Raw genomic sequence first — 13,655 nt, 5'->3', positions numbered from 1 at the left:
CCTTTGTTGCAGTGCTGGGATTGAACTCAAGGCCTCATACATGCTAGGAACCTAGGCATATATATACATCACCACTGAACTATACATTTAGCCATCATCTGTTTTTCATGAGGCCTTGAATGAAATGCATACTGGAAAAACTGTCTATGTGCTTCTATAACTAGTAAACAATTTGGGACTTTTGAGATGATTCGGTGGTTAAGAACACTGGCTGGTCTTCCAAAGGACCCAGTTTTAATTCCCAGCACCCCCATGGCAACTCACAACTATTTGTAATTCCAGTCCCAGAGGATCTGGCACCCTCATGGATATACATGCAAGCAAAACACCAATGCACATAAAAATAAATAAATCTTTTATAAAAAAGTAAATGATTCAAGAAACACAGCGAGAATAAAACAGTTTGAGAAGACAAGAGCAATGGAACAGTCAATACAAATCCTGTAAGGCAGACTACTTGATTCTGAACCTTATTTTTACTATTTGTTAGCTGTGTAAAAGGAGTTAAGTTACTGGTGTTATCTTGCTTCAGATAATATGACCATTTATTTCTCAGGTTTATCGTAAGAATATGTAAAATAAGACTATGAAGCACTTAGTGCTAGTACATAACAAATACTGTAAATGTTTTATAAAATAAATGAATCAAAGAATAAATGTGGTTTCTACATTGTGATCTTAGAACACACACACACACAGGATCTAATATTAAAAAGACAAAATATGGAACTATAGAGACAGTTCAAATAGAGATGGAAAGTGGTTAAAAGTGTATACCGTTCTTGCAGAGGACCCAAGTTTGACTCCCAACACCTATGTCAGGTGACTCACAATTACCTATATTTCAGCTCCAGGTGTTCCTATGACTCTGGCCTTTACTGGCAGCAGCATTCACATGTACATAACCACACACAAACTATATAGGGGTGTGTGTGTATGTTATGTATGTTTATGTATGTTTATATATACATATATACACACACACACATATATAATTTTTTTTAAACAAAACTGTTGAAATGTTATCAAAGTGATATAAGCTGAATTGATATTGGTATTATATCACATGTAGACACTGTAAGATACTTCATTGCTTCCAAGCTTATCCCTTCATAACACAATAAGCTTATAATTGTGTAATAAGCCAAATACAAAATAGCTTAATCGTATTATTTCACTCATAATTGGCATTATCTTGTTTGCGGATTCATGAAATAACATTGAACCTTTAATCCCAGCACTCAGGTGGTAGAGGGAGGCAGATCTCTGAGTTTGAAAGCAGTCTGGTCTATCAAAGGAGTGAGATCCTGTCTCAAAAAATTAAAGAGTTATCAAAAAAGAAAGGAGGGGCACTTCATACTCATCAAAGGTAAAATCTACCAAGCTGAACTCTCAATTCTGAACACCTATGCTCCAAATGCAAGGGCATCCATATTCATTAAAGAAACTTTAGTAAAGCTCAAAGCATACATTGCACCTCACACAATAATAGTGGGAGACTTCAACACTCCACTTTCATCAATGGACAGATCCTGGAAACAGAAACTAAACGGAGACACAGTGAAACTAACAGAAGTAATGGAGCAAATGGATTTAACAGACATCTATAGAACATTTTATCCTAAAACAAAAGGATATACCTTCTTCTCAGCACCTCGTGGCACCTTCATCAAAATTGACCATATAATTGGTCACAAAACAGGCCTCAACAGATACAAAAATACTGAAATAATCCCATGCATCCTATCTGATCACCATGGACTAAGGCTGACCTTCAATAACAACATAAATAATAGAAAGCCAACATATACGTGAAACTGAGCAACACTCTACTCAATGATAACTTGGTCAAGGAAGAAATAAAGAAAGAAATTAAAGACTTTTTAGAGTTCAATGAAATGAAGCCACAACATACCCAAACTTATGGGGCACAATGAAAGCAGTCCTAAGAGGAAAACTCAGAGCTCTGAGTGCCTCCAAAAGGAAACTGGAGAGAGCATACACTAGCAGGTTGACAGCACACCTAAAAGCTCTAAAACAAAAGGAAGCAAATTCACCAAAGAGGAGCAGACGGCAGAAAATAATCAAACTCAGGGCTGAAATCAACCAAGTGGAAACAAAAGGAACTATACAAAGAATTAACCAAACCAGGAGCTGGTTCTTTGAGAAAATCAACAAGATAGATAAACCCTTAGCCAGACTAACTAGAGGGCACAGGGACAGTATCCTAATTAACAAAATCAGAAATGAAAAGAGAGACATAACAATAGAATTTGAGGAAATTCAAAAAAATCATCAGATGCTACTACAAAAGCCTATACTCAAAAAAATTGAAAAACCTGGATGAAATGGACAATTTTCTAGACAGATACCAGGTACCAAAGTTAGATCAGATTAACGATCTAAACAGTCTCATATCCCCTAAAGAAATAGAAACAGTCATTAATAGTCTCCCAATTAAAAAAAAGCCCAGGACCAGATGGGTTTAGTGCAGAGTTCTATCAGACCTTCAAAGAAGACCTAATTCCAATTCTCCTCAAACTATTCCACAAAATAAAAAAAGAAAGTACCCTACCCAATTCATTCTATGAAGCCATGCCTTTCTTTTTTGATAACTTTTTAATTTAATTTTTTGAGATAGGATCTCACTCCTTTGATAGACCAGACTTTCAAACTTTCATACCTAAACCACACAAAGACCCAACAAAGAGAACTTCAGACCAATGTCCCTTATGAATATGCATTTGGAGCATAGGTGTTCAGAATTGAGAGTTCATCTTGGTAGATTTTACCTTTGATGAGTATGAAGTGCCCCTCCTTTCTCTTTTGATAACTTTTTAATTTAATTTTTTGAGACAGGATCTCACTCCTTTGATAGAACAGACTGGTTTTAAACTATGTCTCTGATACCTAAACCACACAAAGACCCAACAAAGAAAGAGAACTTCAGACCAATGTACCTTATGAATATCGATGTAAAAATACTCAATAAAATTCTCACAAACCGAATCCAAGAACACATCAAAACGATCATCCATCACGATCTAGTAGGCTTCATCCCAGGGATGCAGGGATGGCTCAATATACGGAAATCCATCAACGTAATCCACTATATAAACAAACTCAAAGAAAAAAACCACATGATCATCTCATTAGATGCTGAGAAAGCATTTGACAAAAATCTAATACCCCTTCATGATAAAAGTCTTGGAAAGATCAGGAATTCAAGGCCCATACCTAAACATGATAAAAGCAATCTTCAGCAAACCAGTAGCCAACATCAAAGTAAATGGTGAGAAGCTGGAAGAAATCCCATTAAAATCAGGAACGGCCATCCAGAGACTGCCCCACCTGGGAATCCATTCCATAAACAACTACCAAAAGCAGACACTATTGTGGATGCCAACAAGAGCTTGCTGACAGGAGTCAGATAGAGCTGTTTCCTGAGAGGTTCTGCCAGTGCCTGATAATACAAAAGTGGATGCTCACAGTCATCCATTAGACGGAGCACAGGGTCCCCAAGGAAGGAGCTAGAGAAAGGACCCAAGGAGTTGAAGGGGTTTACAGTCCTATAGGAGGAACAACAATATGAACTAACCAGTACCCCTAGAGCTCCCTGGGACTAAACCACCAATCAAAGAAAACACACGTTGGGACTCATGTCTCTAGCTGCATATGTAGCAGAGGATGGCCTAGTCGGTCATCAATGGGAGGAGGGGCCCTTGGTCTTATGAAGGTTCTATGCCCCAGTATTGGGGAATGCCAGGGCCAAGAAGTGGCAGTAGATGTGTTGGGGAGCAGGGGAGGGAGAAGGGGATAGAGGATATTTGGAGAGGAAACTAGGAAAGGTGATAACATTTGAAATGTAAATTAAGAAAATATGTAATAAAAATTAAATTAAGAAATAGAATTCATAGAACAGATGTATCAAATCTGAGAAATGACTGAGAATGGAGGATTGTCAGTTTAATGTCATCCTGGGTTCTACAGAAAATTCAAGGTGAGATTGGACTACAGGAGACAGCACTAAATAAGCAAACAAACAAACAAACAATTAATTAAAAAATGAAGTCAATTTTTGAAAAGATTTGGAATGTCTTGGAATTAAGATACTATTGTGGGGGAGAGGGTATGATCAATGTTATTTGTATGCATGCAATATTGCAATGATACTTTTAACATTCCCTAATAAAAAGAACATTATATGGCATAAGTATGAGATATGAATCACATATAAAGAAAAGGTAGGTATAGAATATAGTTTCTCATTTTGTACTACAGAAACATAGAAGCTACAATAACTCCAGGCCTGGGTTGGAGCTCGGTGCTAGAGGGCATGCCTAGTGCCCTAGGTTCAATCTTCATTATTCCAAAACAAGCTTACTATATCAACATTCTTTTTAAAACTTTTCTTTAAACCAAAACTAGTACATCTAGTAAGTTTTATCAAGAAAAAGAAATAAAGCAAATATAATGAAAGGCAGCCCTAAGTCAAAAGTAGAAGACCTTCACTATTTCAGTTCTTTAATTTCATTGATAAAACTGGTAACAACCAAAGTCCAGGCCTAAGATATGCACTGAATTGTTAAAACAGATGTACTGTAATTTCAACTGTAAGCACACACAACAGCCTAATAGACTGATGCTGACTTCACAGCTTAATCAAAATATGATTGCATGAATATTTTTAGAAGACTTTTTAAAAAGCACAAACTGGGTACCATGTGGCTTAGCAGCTCTGTGCATGCTTGCTTCAATCCCAAGAGTAAGTCATTGTAGAAAATTATAAATGAGGCTAGCCTGGGCTACAAAGCCAGTTTTTCTCTCAAAGGGGGAGTGGGAAAGAGAGTCAAGAACCTTAGTGTTAGTGGTACAGTGCTTGTCTGGCATATGTGAGGTCCAGGGTTCAACTCCCAGCATTGGGGGAAGGTCTGAGACTATTTGTGTATATGTGTGTGTGTATTTGTACACACACATGCGGAGGGAGGGAGAATGTATGTATGTATGTATGAATATACATATGTATGTATGTTTTTAAAGTCCACTGGGGTTGTGAGGAAACTGCTGGGAAAAAAAAGCAGTCACTTTTGAGGAAATACATGTGCCGAGTCTCCATGTTTCCAGAGCAAAAAAGAAATATAAGAACTCATTTTCTATTTGGTTCATCTAGAGTTACATATTATATAAGTTACTCTGAGCATAAGTGTGTGTGTGTGTGTGTGTGCGTGCGAGCGTTGTGTGTGTATGTATGTATGTGTGTGTATATATAAATACGGCAGCCTCTTCATTCGGTTCTAGTTACTGTTCTGTCAACTATGATCTGAAAATACTTCCAGTAAGCAAAAAAGAAAAATCTGTGACCCAATAAGGGAAGGAAAATAATCATGTGCTCAAGATGCTAAGATTGGTGGTAAATTATTCCCTATCATATAAAAATCACCATTTTATTTATTTGTTTGTTTGTTTATTTATTTATTTATATGTAAGTACACTGTAGCTGTCTTCAGACACTCCAGAAGAGGGAGTCAGATCTCGTTACGGATGGTTGTGAGCCACCATGTGGTTGCTGGGATTTGAACTCCGGACCTTCGGAAGAGCAGTCGGGTGTTCTTACCCTCTGAGCTATCTCACCAGCCCCAAAATCACCATTTATTTTTTTCTTAACTTAAAAAATTTATCTGCGGGGGGCTGGAGAGTTGGCTCACAGTGATTAAAAGCACTTTCTTTTCTTGCAGATAACCTGATTCAGCTCCCAGCACCCATATGGCAGGCATCTCACAACTGTAACTCCAATCACAGGGTGATCCAACATCATCTTCTGGCTCAGAGAATGCACATGGTATACTTACATACATGTAGGCAAAACACTCATTACACATAAAATAATGAAATTTAAAAATTTATTGTTTTTAATTTATGTGGGAAAAGGGTGTATAAGTAGAGGCTAGAAAACAACCAAAGGGAGTAGATTCCAGGATTCAAACTTGGGTCATCAGCTTGGTAGCAAGCACCTTTACCTACTAAGCCACCTGAGTGACTCCTATAAACTTATTTTTTTCAGACGCATACGTTCTACAAAATAGAGCTTATGTCAGTATTTGTTTTCAAACGTCCACTGGAGAGTTATGGAATGTAGCTGTTTTAGCCAAAGAAAGACTACTGTATACACTTAAAGTTAGGAGGTTTAGGGCTGGAGAGATGGCTCAGCAGTTAAGAGTACCAACTGCGCTTGCAGAGGTCCTGAATTCAATTCCCAACAACCACATGGTGGCCCACAACCATCTGTAATGGGATCTGATGCCCTCTCCTGGTGTGTCTGAAGAGAGCATTGGTGTACTCATGTACATAAAATAAATCAATCAATCTTAAAAAAAGAAAAAGTTGGGAGTTTTGTGAAAACAGGTCTACAATTCAAAAGGCAGATAAAGAACTTAATTATCCAACTTGCAAAGCTTAAGTATAGTACTTGTAAAAAGCAATATGAAGGAAACCATATAGCACTTGTTTGGAAAAAAAAAAAAAACTATGTAAGAAATATAACAGATTATTTCCATTAAGGTAAAGATTATTCCTAACCATTAACTAAATGGTACATATACTCAAAACAGATCTGAGGCCCCCGTGGCCTGCTTAAAAAGGAGATCTTTTTACTAAAGACAGCTCTAGATTCAGAATGAAGCCCCTGATGGTAATTGCTTTCCCTGCATGAGAGAGCAGATTTTGTCCTCTCAGCCTTGAAGTTTGCTACTTCAGTCTTTGCATAACTTTCCTCAGTCTGGCTAAGAATCATTTTTCCTCTCTCCTAACAAAAGCACCAGAATATAGTCAGTTGCCATACTCCATCTCTTCAAAAGTCCCATTAACAATAGGAGAAAATGAAGTTAAACCACATGGAGGTTGAACATAGTAAGAAAAGGAAAGAAAGGAAAGACAGAAAGTCTGAAGGATCTGAAGGAAGTAGTAAATTGTAAATTTGAGCCTTCATGTTGGCAGATCTGTAAGACCTATAAGACTTGAGAAATACAAGCAAAGGATCGAAGTTTAAGTTCAAATTTCAATATTTGAATATATGTGATATACATTCATATATATATATATATCAATTTCAAATTTCAAATTTTTAAATAAAAAATTGAATTTAAATATTTAAAAATTAAAAAAAAAAATTCAAAGCAGTAGCAGTGGTATATATCTGTTACCCCAGCACAAGGAAGGCTGAGACAGAAGAACTGTCTTGAGTTCAATGACACTATAGTCTTCATAGTATGTTTCAGCCTAGTAGGGGCTACAGAGTGAGGGCTTCCCTGTTTCCTAAAGCAAAACAGAGATGACAACCTAGTTGAGCAGGTAAGCACTTGATGCACAAACCTGACAACTTGAGTGTGTTCCCCAGATCTCACAGAAGAATGTAACACATGCCCTGGTACAATCATGTAATGGAAGCAAACATTTAACCAGAGGTAAAGAAGGTGTGCCTCTGTACTGAGAGCAGAGAAAAACTGTGATAGGGTATTTCTTTGGACTCAATTTTTCCATCTGTAAAGAATATGGTACAAGGACTGAAAATATAGCTCTTAGTTGGTTGAGGCCCTGGATTCCATCCTCAGTACTGCAGAAAACTGGATGTGGTAGCTTATGACCATAATCCTAGCCCTTGGTGGAAGCAGGAACATCAAAAGTTCAAGATCATCTTCAGCTACAGAGGAATCTGATGCCAGCCTGGGCTAGAGACCTCATCTTTCAAACAATAATAACAAAACAAACAATAATAATAATGTACAAAACATACAAGAGTGAGAAAATACTTAAAAGCTGTATTTCTAAATAAATGGGATAGCATTCTGAATGCTAGATAGTTTGTGAGAAAATGGGCATAGTTATATATGCCTGTAAACCTAGAACTCAGGAGGCTGAGGCAGGAAGACTGAGATTTTGAGGCCAGCCTGAGCTACAAAGTGAAATGGTGTCTCCTAAAACAAAACACATACATACAAATACTTACTTACTTACACACACACACACACACATACACATATACACATACATACATACACACACACACACACATATATATATATTTTTTTTTTTTTTGAGAAGATGGAAGTATGGAAGTTTGTCTAAAAACAAGACAAGACACTTTCTAGGTATATGGAAATACACATGCAAGGCAAATCTTCACTTGTTAATAGGATCAGAAATCCATTCCTGGCTTCATATTTTTTTCCCCTTAAATATTAGAAGCCTAACAAGTAAAGATCTAGTTTATCTGTGGCTTATGGTATATGCCAATTAATTGTTTGCTTCAAAATGTTAGCCACATGAAGGAAATAATTTTTAAAAAACTTAAACATTTTTAGGATTGACATTAAGTAGCAACTTTTGGTTATTGTTTTGTTGGTTTTTGAGACAAGGTTTCACTGTGTAGCCTTGACTGGCCTAGAACTCAGAGATATGTTGCCTCTGTCTTACTCATCTCTGAAGTTTTTTGTTTTAATTTAAAGAATCTGTAAATTTATAAAGAAAATTCCTTACTTCATAATGGATTGACAAAAAGCTGCCACCTCGTCATTCTGTACTTCAAATTCTTGTAGAAGAGAACTTCCAGTTGGCAAACTACTGGTCCCATTTGGGTCTTTCTGTAATCAAAAAAGTGGTTTTATTTTAAAAGTCAAAGATCTCTAAAATGCTACATAGTAGCACCCCACAAGCCAGTTTTATGAAGCTATACAAAATTAGAGAGGTAAGATGAATCATTTACTCGGAGAGCTCTCTATTGGCTTTAACACAGCATCTTAGCCTATAACTCATACAGTCCTCAGACTTTCAGTGATCCTCTTGTCTTAGCTTCACAAACATGGGAATTACAAGCATGAATACAACTAGCTAAAAACACTGATTTCTTGGCATACACCTTGGCATACAATTGAGGCAGGAAGATCTCCAATTCAAGACCAGCCTGTATGTAATCAAGAACCCATCTCAGAAAAACAAAAAGCCACAAGAAAAAGGGGGATTCTATCCTGGTAAATCACCAACTAAGCCTAGTTTTAACTCATTTTATTTTATTGATAAAACTAAAAACATGCTACACTGATCAGCTAGAACAGTAAATACCTTTCCATTCTGAACACTTCAGTAAGCTAGAAACTGAAGACTCAGCTGTTTTAAGAAAAGGAAGAGAGCAAGCTCATTTGGGATGTCTATATATTCAACTCAAGCTTCAAATTCCAAGAAAAGTGCATCTTATATAGAGATGAGTTTTAGAAGAATGGATTGTTTTTCTATGTTAATAAGCATATGCAAACATTCTAACAGTCTTTTATAAGTTATATTTGGCCAGAATTTGTTTACAGTATTTAGGGAGATCAATTTACCACCAAGTAACAGCCAAATAGTAGAGTTCACTTAGAGGTATTTTAATATACAACATAGAAATATTTGATTTAAGCCGGGCGTGGTGGTGCACGCCTTTAATCCCAGCACTTGGGAGGCGGAGGCAGATGGATTTCTGAGTTTGAGGCCAGCCTGGTCTACAAAGTGAGTTCCAGGACAGCCAGGGCTACACAGAGAAACCCTGTCTCAAAAAAAAAAAAAAAAAAAAAAAAAAAGAAATATTTGATTTAGTACAAATTTCAAATATAAATTTCCTTTAAAAATTAGGAATAGTTTCAACCCAAACAAAGTGAATAAAGAACCAAAGTTTTAGCTCAGTGGCAGAGACATGGCATAGACTCTGGGTTCAATATTCCATATGGCAATAAATATGTGGGAAGAGAAAGATGGCTCAGCAAGTAAAGGTACTTGCTGCCATGCATAGAAACTTGAGTTTAATCCCATATGATAGAAAGAGATAAGTGATTTTTGAAAACTGCCTACTGACTTTTGTGCATACACACACACACACTCTCTAAACAAATGTGAAAACAAACAGCATATAAACTTCAAAAATCAATAGATTTTTCTTGGTGTCTACAAAGATGCTTAAATAAATAATTTAAGGGCAACATGAACAAAACTCTAACTAAAACAAAAATAGATCCTTACAATAAAAATTTAGCTAGGCATTGTGGCTCTCAACTGGCAGGAGAATCTGAAATTCCAGGCCAGCCTGGGTTCTACAGAGTGAGACCCTATCTCAAATACAAAATTACCACACAAACCAAACCTAACAGTTAAATATGCATTCTCATTCACCCCTCACTTCATGGTCTTCAATCCTTTGAAGCTTGTCTGTCTTTCTGTTTTGGTATGGATGTTCTTTAGGGTCATTTACTCCCTTGAAGACTGTTGAATAATAGACCCGCATCAAAGAATGTAGACCTTTTGGCTAACCAGGTGACAAAAGTTCTTCTAAGGGCCAGTATCTTCAAGATGCTTTGTATGCAGTTCCATCAGTTTAATACTATGGGCTGAGATCTACTCCTGAAATTGCAGTTTCACTAAAACAGGACACTTGTACAGGATATTCAGTATTTACCATAAAACCTGTTATATTGTTAAAGGTCTCTTTTAAATTGTAAGAAAAGTTTGTTCAGGATTGCTAGGAAAGCTGAACTAGGATAGCTTCCCTGCTGTACCCATACAAAGTATCTGTGAGGACATTGGCCCTTAGAAGAACTGGGATATATTTAGAACAAAAATCTATCAATATATTCTCTGATTTAAAAAAAAAAAATGTCAAGAATACTGCATGGGTTGGGACCAGTGGCACACACCTTTAATCTCAGTACTATTAGCATTTTACAGAGACAGAAGCAGGTAGAGCTCTGTGAGTTCAAGGCAATCATGATCTATACAAAAAGTTCCTGGCCAGTCAGGATCACATAGAGAAACCCTGACTCAAAACAACAAGAGAATATTAAAAGGGAAGCCAGACCTAGTGGCCCACACCTATAATCTTAGCATTGGATATAAGACTACTGAGACTACAGCAGCAAGACTCTACAAGTCAGCCCAGGGTATATAATAAGGAAACTATCTATCATTGGCTACAGAGTGAGACCTTGTCTTGGAAAAAAACATATTTATATATTGTATGGGAAAACTACATGCCAATACAAGTTTTAAAGTTCCTGATACATTACTCAGAAATTAAATGGGATAAAAGCAATTCTGAAAAAAAAAAAAAACTATAGCAAATGTATTCTAAATATATTACTTTTCAGAACTAAATGTATTGCTTCCTATACAATAAGAATATTTTGAATCTTTCTTCTGTAAAATTAATGAGGGAAAAGGGGGGTAAGGTAAGAAGTGGTTGAAAACAGCATAGTGATACATGCTTATAATCCGGGCATTTGGGAGGTAGAGGGAGGAAGTCAGGAGTTACGGTCCAGCAGCTGTATGATGAGTTCAAGGGTACATGAGACCTTGCCTCAAAGAAATAAAATGAAATTAATGTTGGACATTCTGCCAATAATATGTAAGGTTAGGCTGTTAATACAATAAACTTTTAGAAACATCAAGTGACACACTTATAAAACCACATTGTTGTTTCTAAAATAGAATGTTGCTATACTACAGTACAGGCTAACCCCAAATTCACTATATAATCTAGGCTGGCCTCAGACATTGCCTTGATCTTCTTAGTGTTCCAAGTACTGGAATTTGTATTTATTTTAACTATTATCATTTTTATTTTAAGTACATGTATTTTCTACCTGCATACTTATTAATGCCTGGTGCCTGAGGAGGCCAGAAGAGGGAATCAAATGCCCTGGAACTGGAATAAAAGTTTTATTGCTGTGAAGAGACACCGTGACCACAGCAACTCTTATAAAGGAAAACATTTAACTGAGGCTAGCTTACAGTTTCAGAGGTTTAGTCTATTATAATCATGATGGGAAACACGGTGGTGAACAGGCAAACAAAGTGCTAGAGAAGGGGCTGAGAGTTTATATCTTGATCCACAGGTAGCAGGAGACTGTGTCACACTGGGCATAGGTTGAGCATATGGAGACCTCAAAGCCCACCTCCATAGTGACACACTTCCTCCAACAAGACCACAACTCCTAACAGTGCTACTCCCTATGGCCAAGTATTCAAAACATTTGAGTTACAGATAGCTGTCAGTTACCACATGGATGCTGGGAACCAAACCAGGTCCTCTGAAGGACAATAAATGCTCTTAACCATGGAGCCATCTCTCTAGCCTCAAATATTTTAATTATGGGCTATCATACCCAACTTTCAAAACCACTTTTATGAATGCCATCTAATCTGTCCTCTAAAATATCTGAAATCTGTTCAAATTAACTAAAACAGTTATTGACCACCACATCTGATTTAAGCTTAAAGTACCAAAACAGCTTTTTAAAGCTGTTCCTTTCCTGGTTTTGATCTCACACAAAAACTGCACTTAAGTATTTAGATTATTATTAACCAAACAAAAGACACTAAGAGGAAGCAGGAAGTAGGCCTGCTGAGTGAGTAGAAAAATATCCGTTAGAGTGGAGTTTTTAACACACAGAATTTCTAACAGGAAATGAACACATAAGTACATGCAGTAATTATAGAGAATAGGTATTTGCAAGGCTGTTTCCCAACAGAAAGCATAAGCATCAGGGAAATACTTGTGAGTAGGCAGAGACTGAGCAGTATGTGAGCACATGAAAGACCCACCCCAATGTTTCCAAAATCTGCCCATAATTGATGTTCTCTTTACCTTTTGGGCTACATAAACAAACTTTCTTATTATAATGTATATGTATGATGTCAGTGTGTGTGTGTGTGTGTGTGTGTGTGAGAGAGAGAGAGAGAGCGCACATGAATGTCACTGTGCATGTATGGAGGTGAGAGGACAACACTGTGGGGTCAGTTCTCTCTTTCCATCTCTACACAGGTTCTGGGGATTGAATTCACAGTGTACAAGTAAAATCAGCACAAGATTTCACAAACTGTATGAGATCTTGGTATCTAGAAAAGATTGGGGGCTGGCGAGATGGCTCAGCAGTTAAGAGCACTGACTGCTCTTCCAGAGGACCTGGAGTTCAATTCCCAGCAACCACAACCACCTGATGGCTCACAACCATCTGTAATGGAATCCAATACCCTCTTCTGGTGTGTCTGAAGACACTGAATATGTACTCACATAGGTAAAATAAATAAATCTTAAAAGAAAAAAAAAAGAGTGAGGCTAGCCTGAGCTACATATCAAGTCCCTATCTCAAAAACATTAGTAAGGGATAGGTAAGATAACTTAGAAGGTAAGCGTGCTTACTGCCAAGTCTAACCACCTGAGTTAGATACATGGGATTCATATAGAAGGAGAATGGACTCCTGCAGAAAATCATGCACATATACATATACACAAATAGCAAATTAAAATTTAAAACTTTTTATGAACTAGGCTTGAAACTTTAATATGAAGATCTTTTTTGTACATCAAACTTAGATTGAATGCTTCTAATAATTATGTTTGCAACCCAAGTGTCACTATTATGAAATAGCTATAGATTCCTTGTAGATAATTAGATTATTAAACTTTCCTATTTGAATTTTCTTCCCCATCTGAACTTGTTATACTTTTATGGATACTGAGATGTAAAACTAAGTTACTACACTAGTCTCTTAATTTACATGGAAAAAAGGTAGAATCTGCTTGATTTTGGGATTTTCTATAAAATATAACTTTCAGCAGCAAACACTTGTCTTAA

General features: G+C 36.7%; 1 protein-coding gene across 2 annotated transcripts in view; it reads right to left on the bottom strand.

Moving 5' to 3' along the window:
• The window catches only part of Pik3c2a (phosphatidylinositol-4-phosphate 3-kinase catalytic subunit type 2 alpha), a 96,352-nt gene that overhangs the window by 57,150 nt on the left and 25,547 nt on the right, over positions 1–13,655 (bottom strand). For both annotated transcript variants that reach the window (XM_085841370.1, XM_085841371.1), the window contains one exon: positions 8,533–8,636. In XM_085841370.1, coding sequence (XP_085697496.1) covers positions 8,533–8,636 — 104 coding nt within the window. The remainder of the gene's footprint in view (positions 1–8,532; positions 8,637–13,655) is intronic.

This window comes from Mus caroli, unplaced genomic scaffold (assembly GCF_978045245.1).
Source record: "Mus caroli unplaced genomic scaffold, Mus_caroli_1 scaffold_8, whole genome shotgun sequence".
In the NCBI taxonomy this organism is placed as follows: Eukaryota; Metazoa; Chordata; class Mammalia; order Rodentia; family Muridae; genus Mus; species Mus caroli.
Note: the sequence above shows the minus strand (reverse complement) of the source record. Positions and strands in the feature narration are given on the sequence as shown.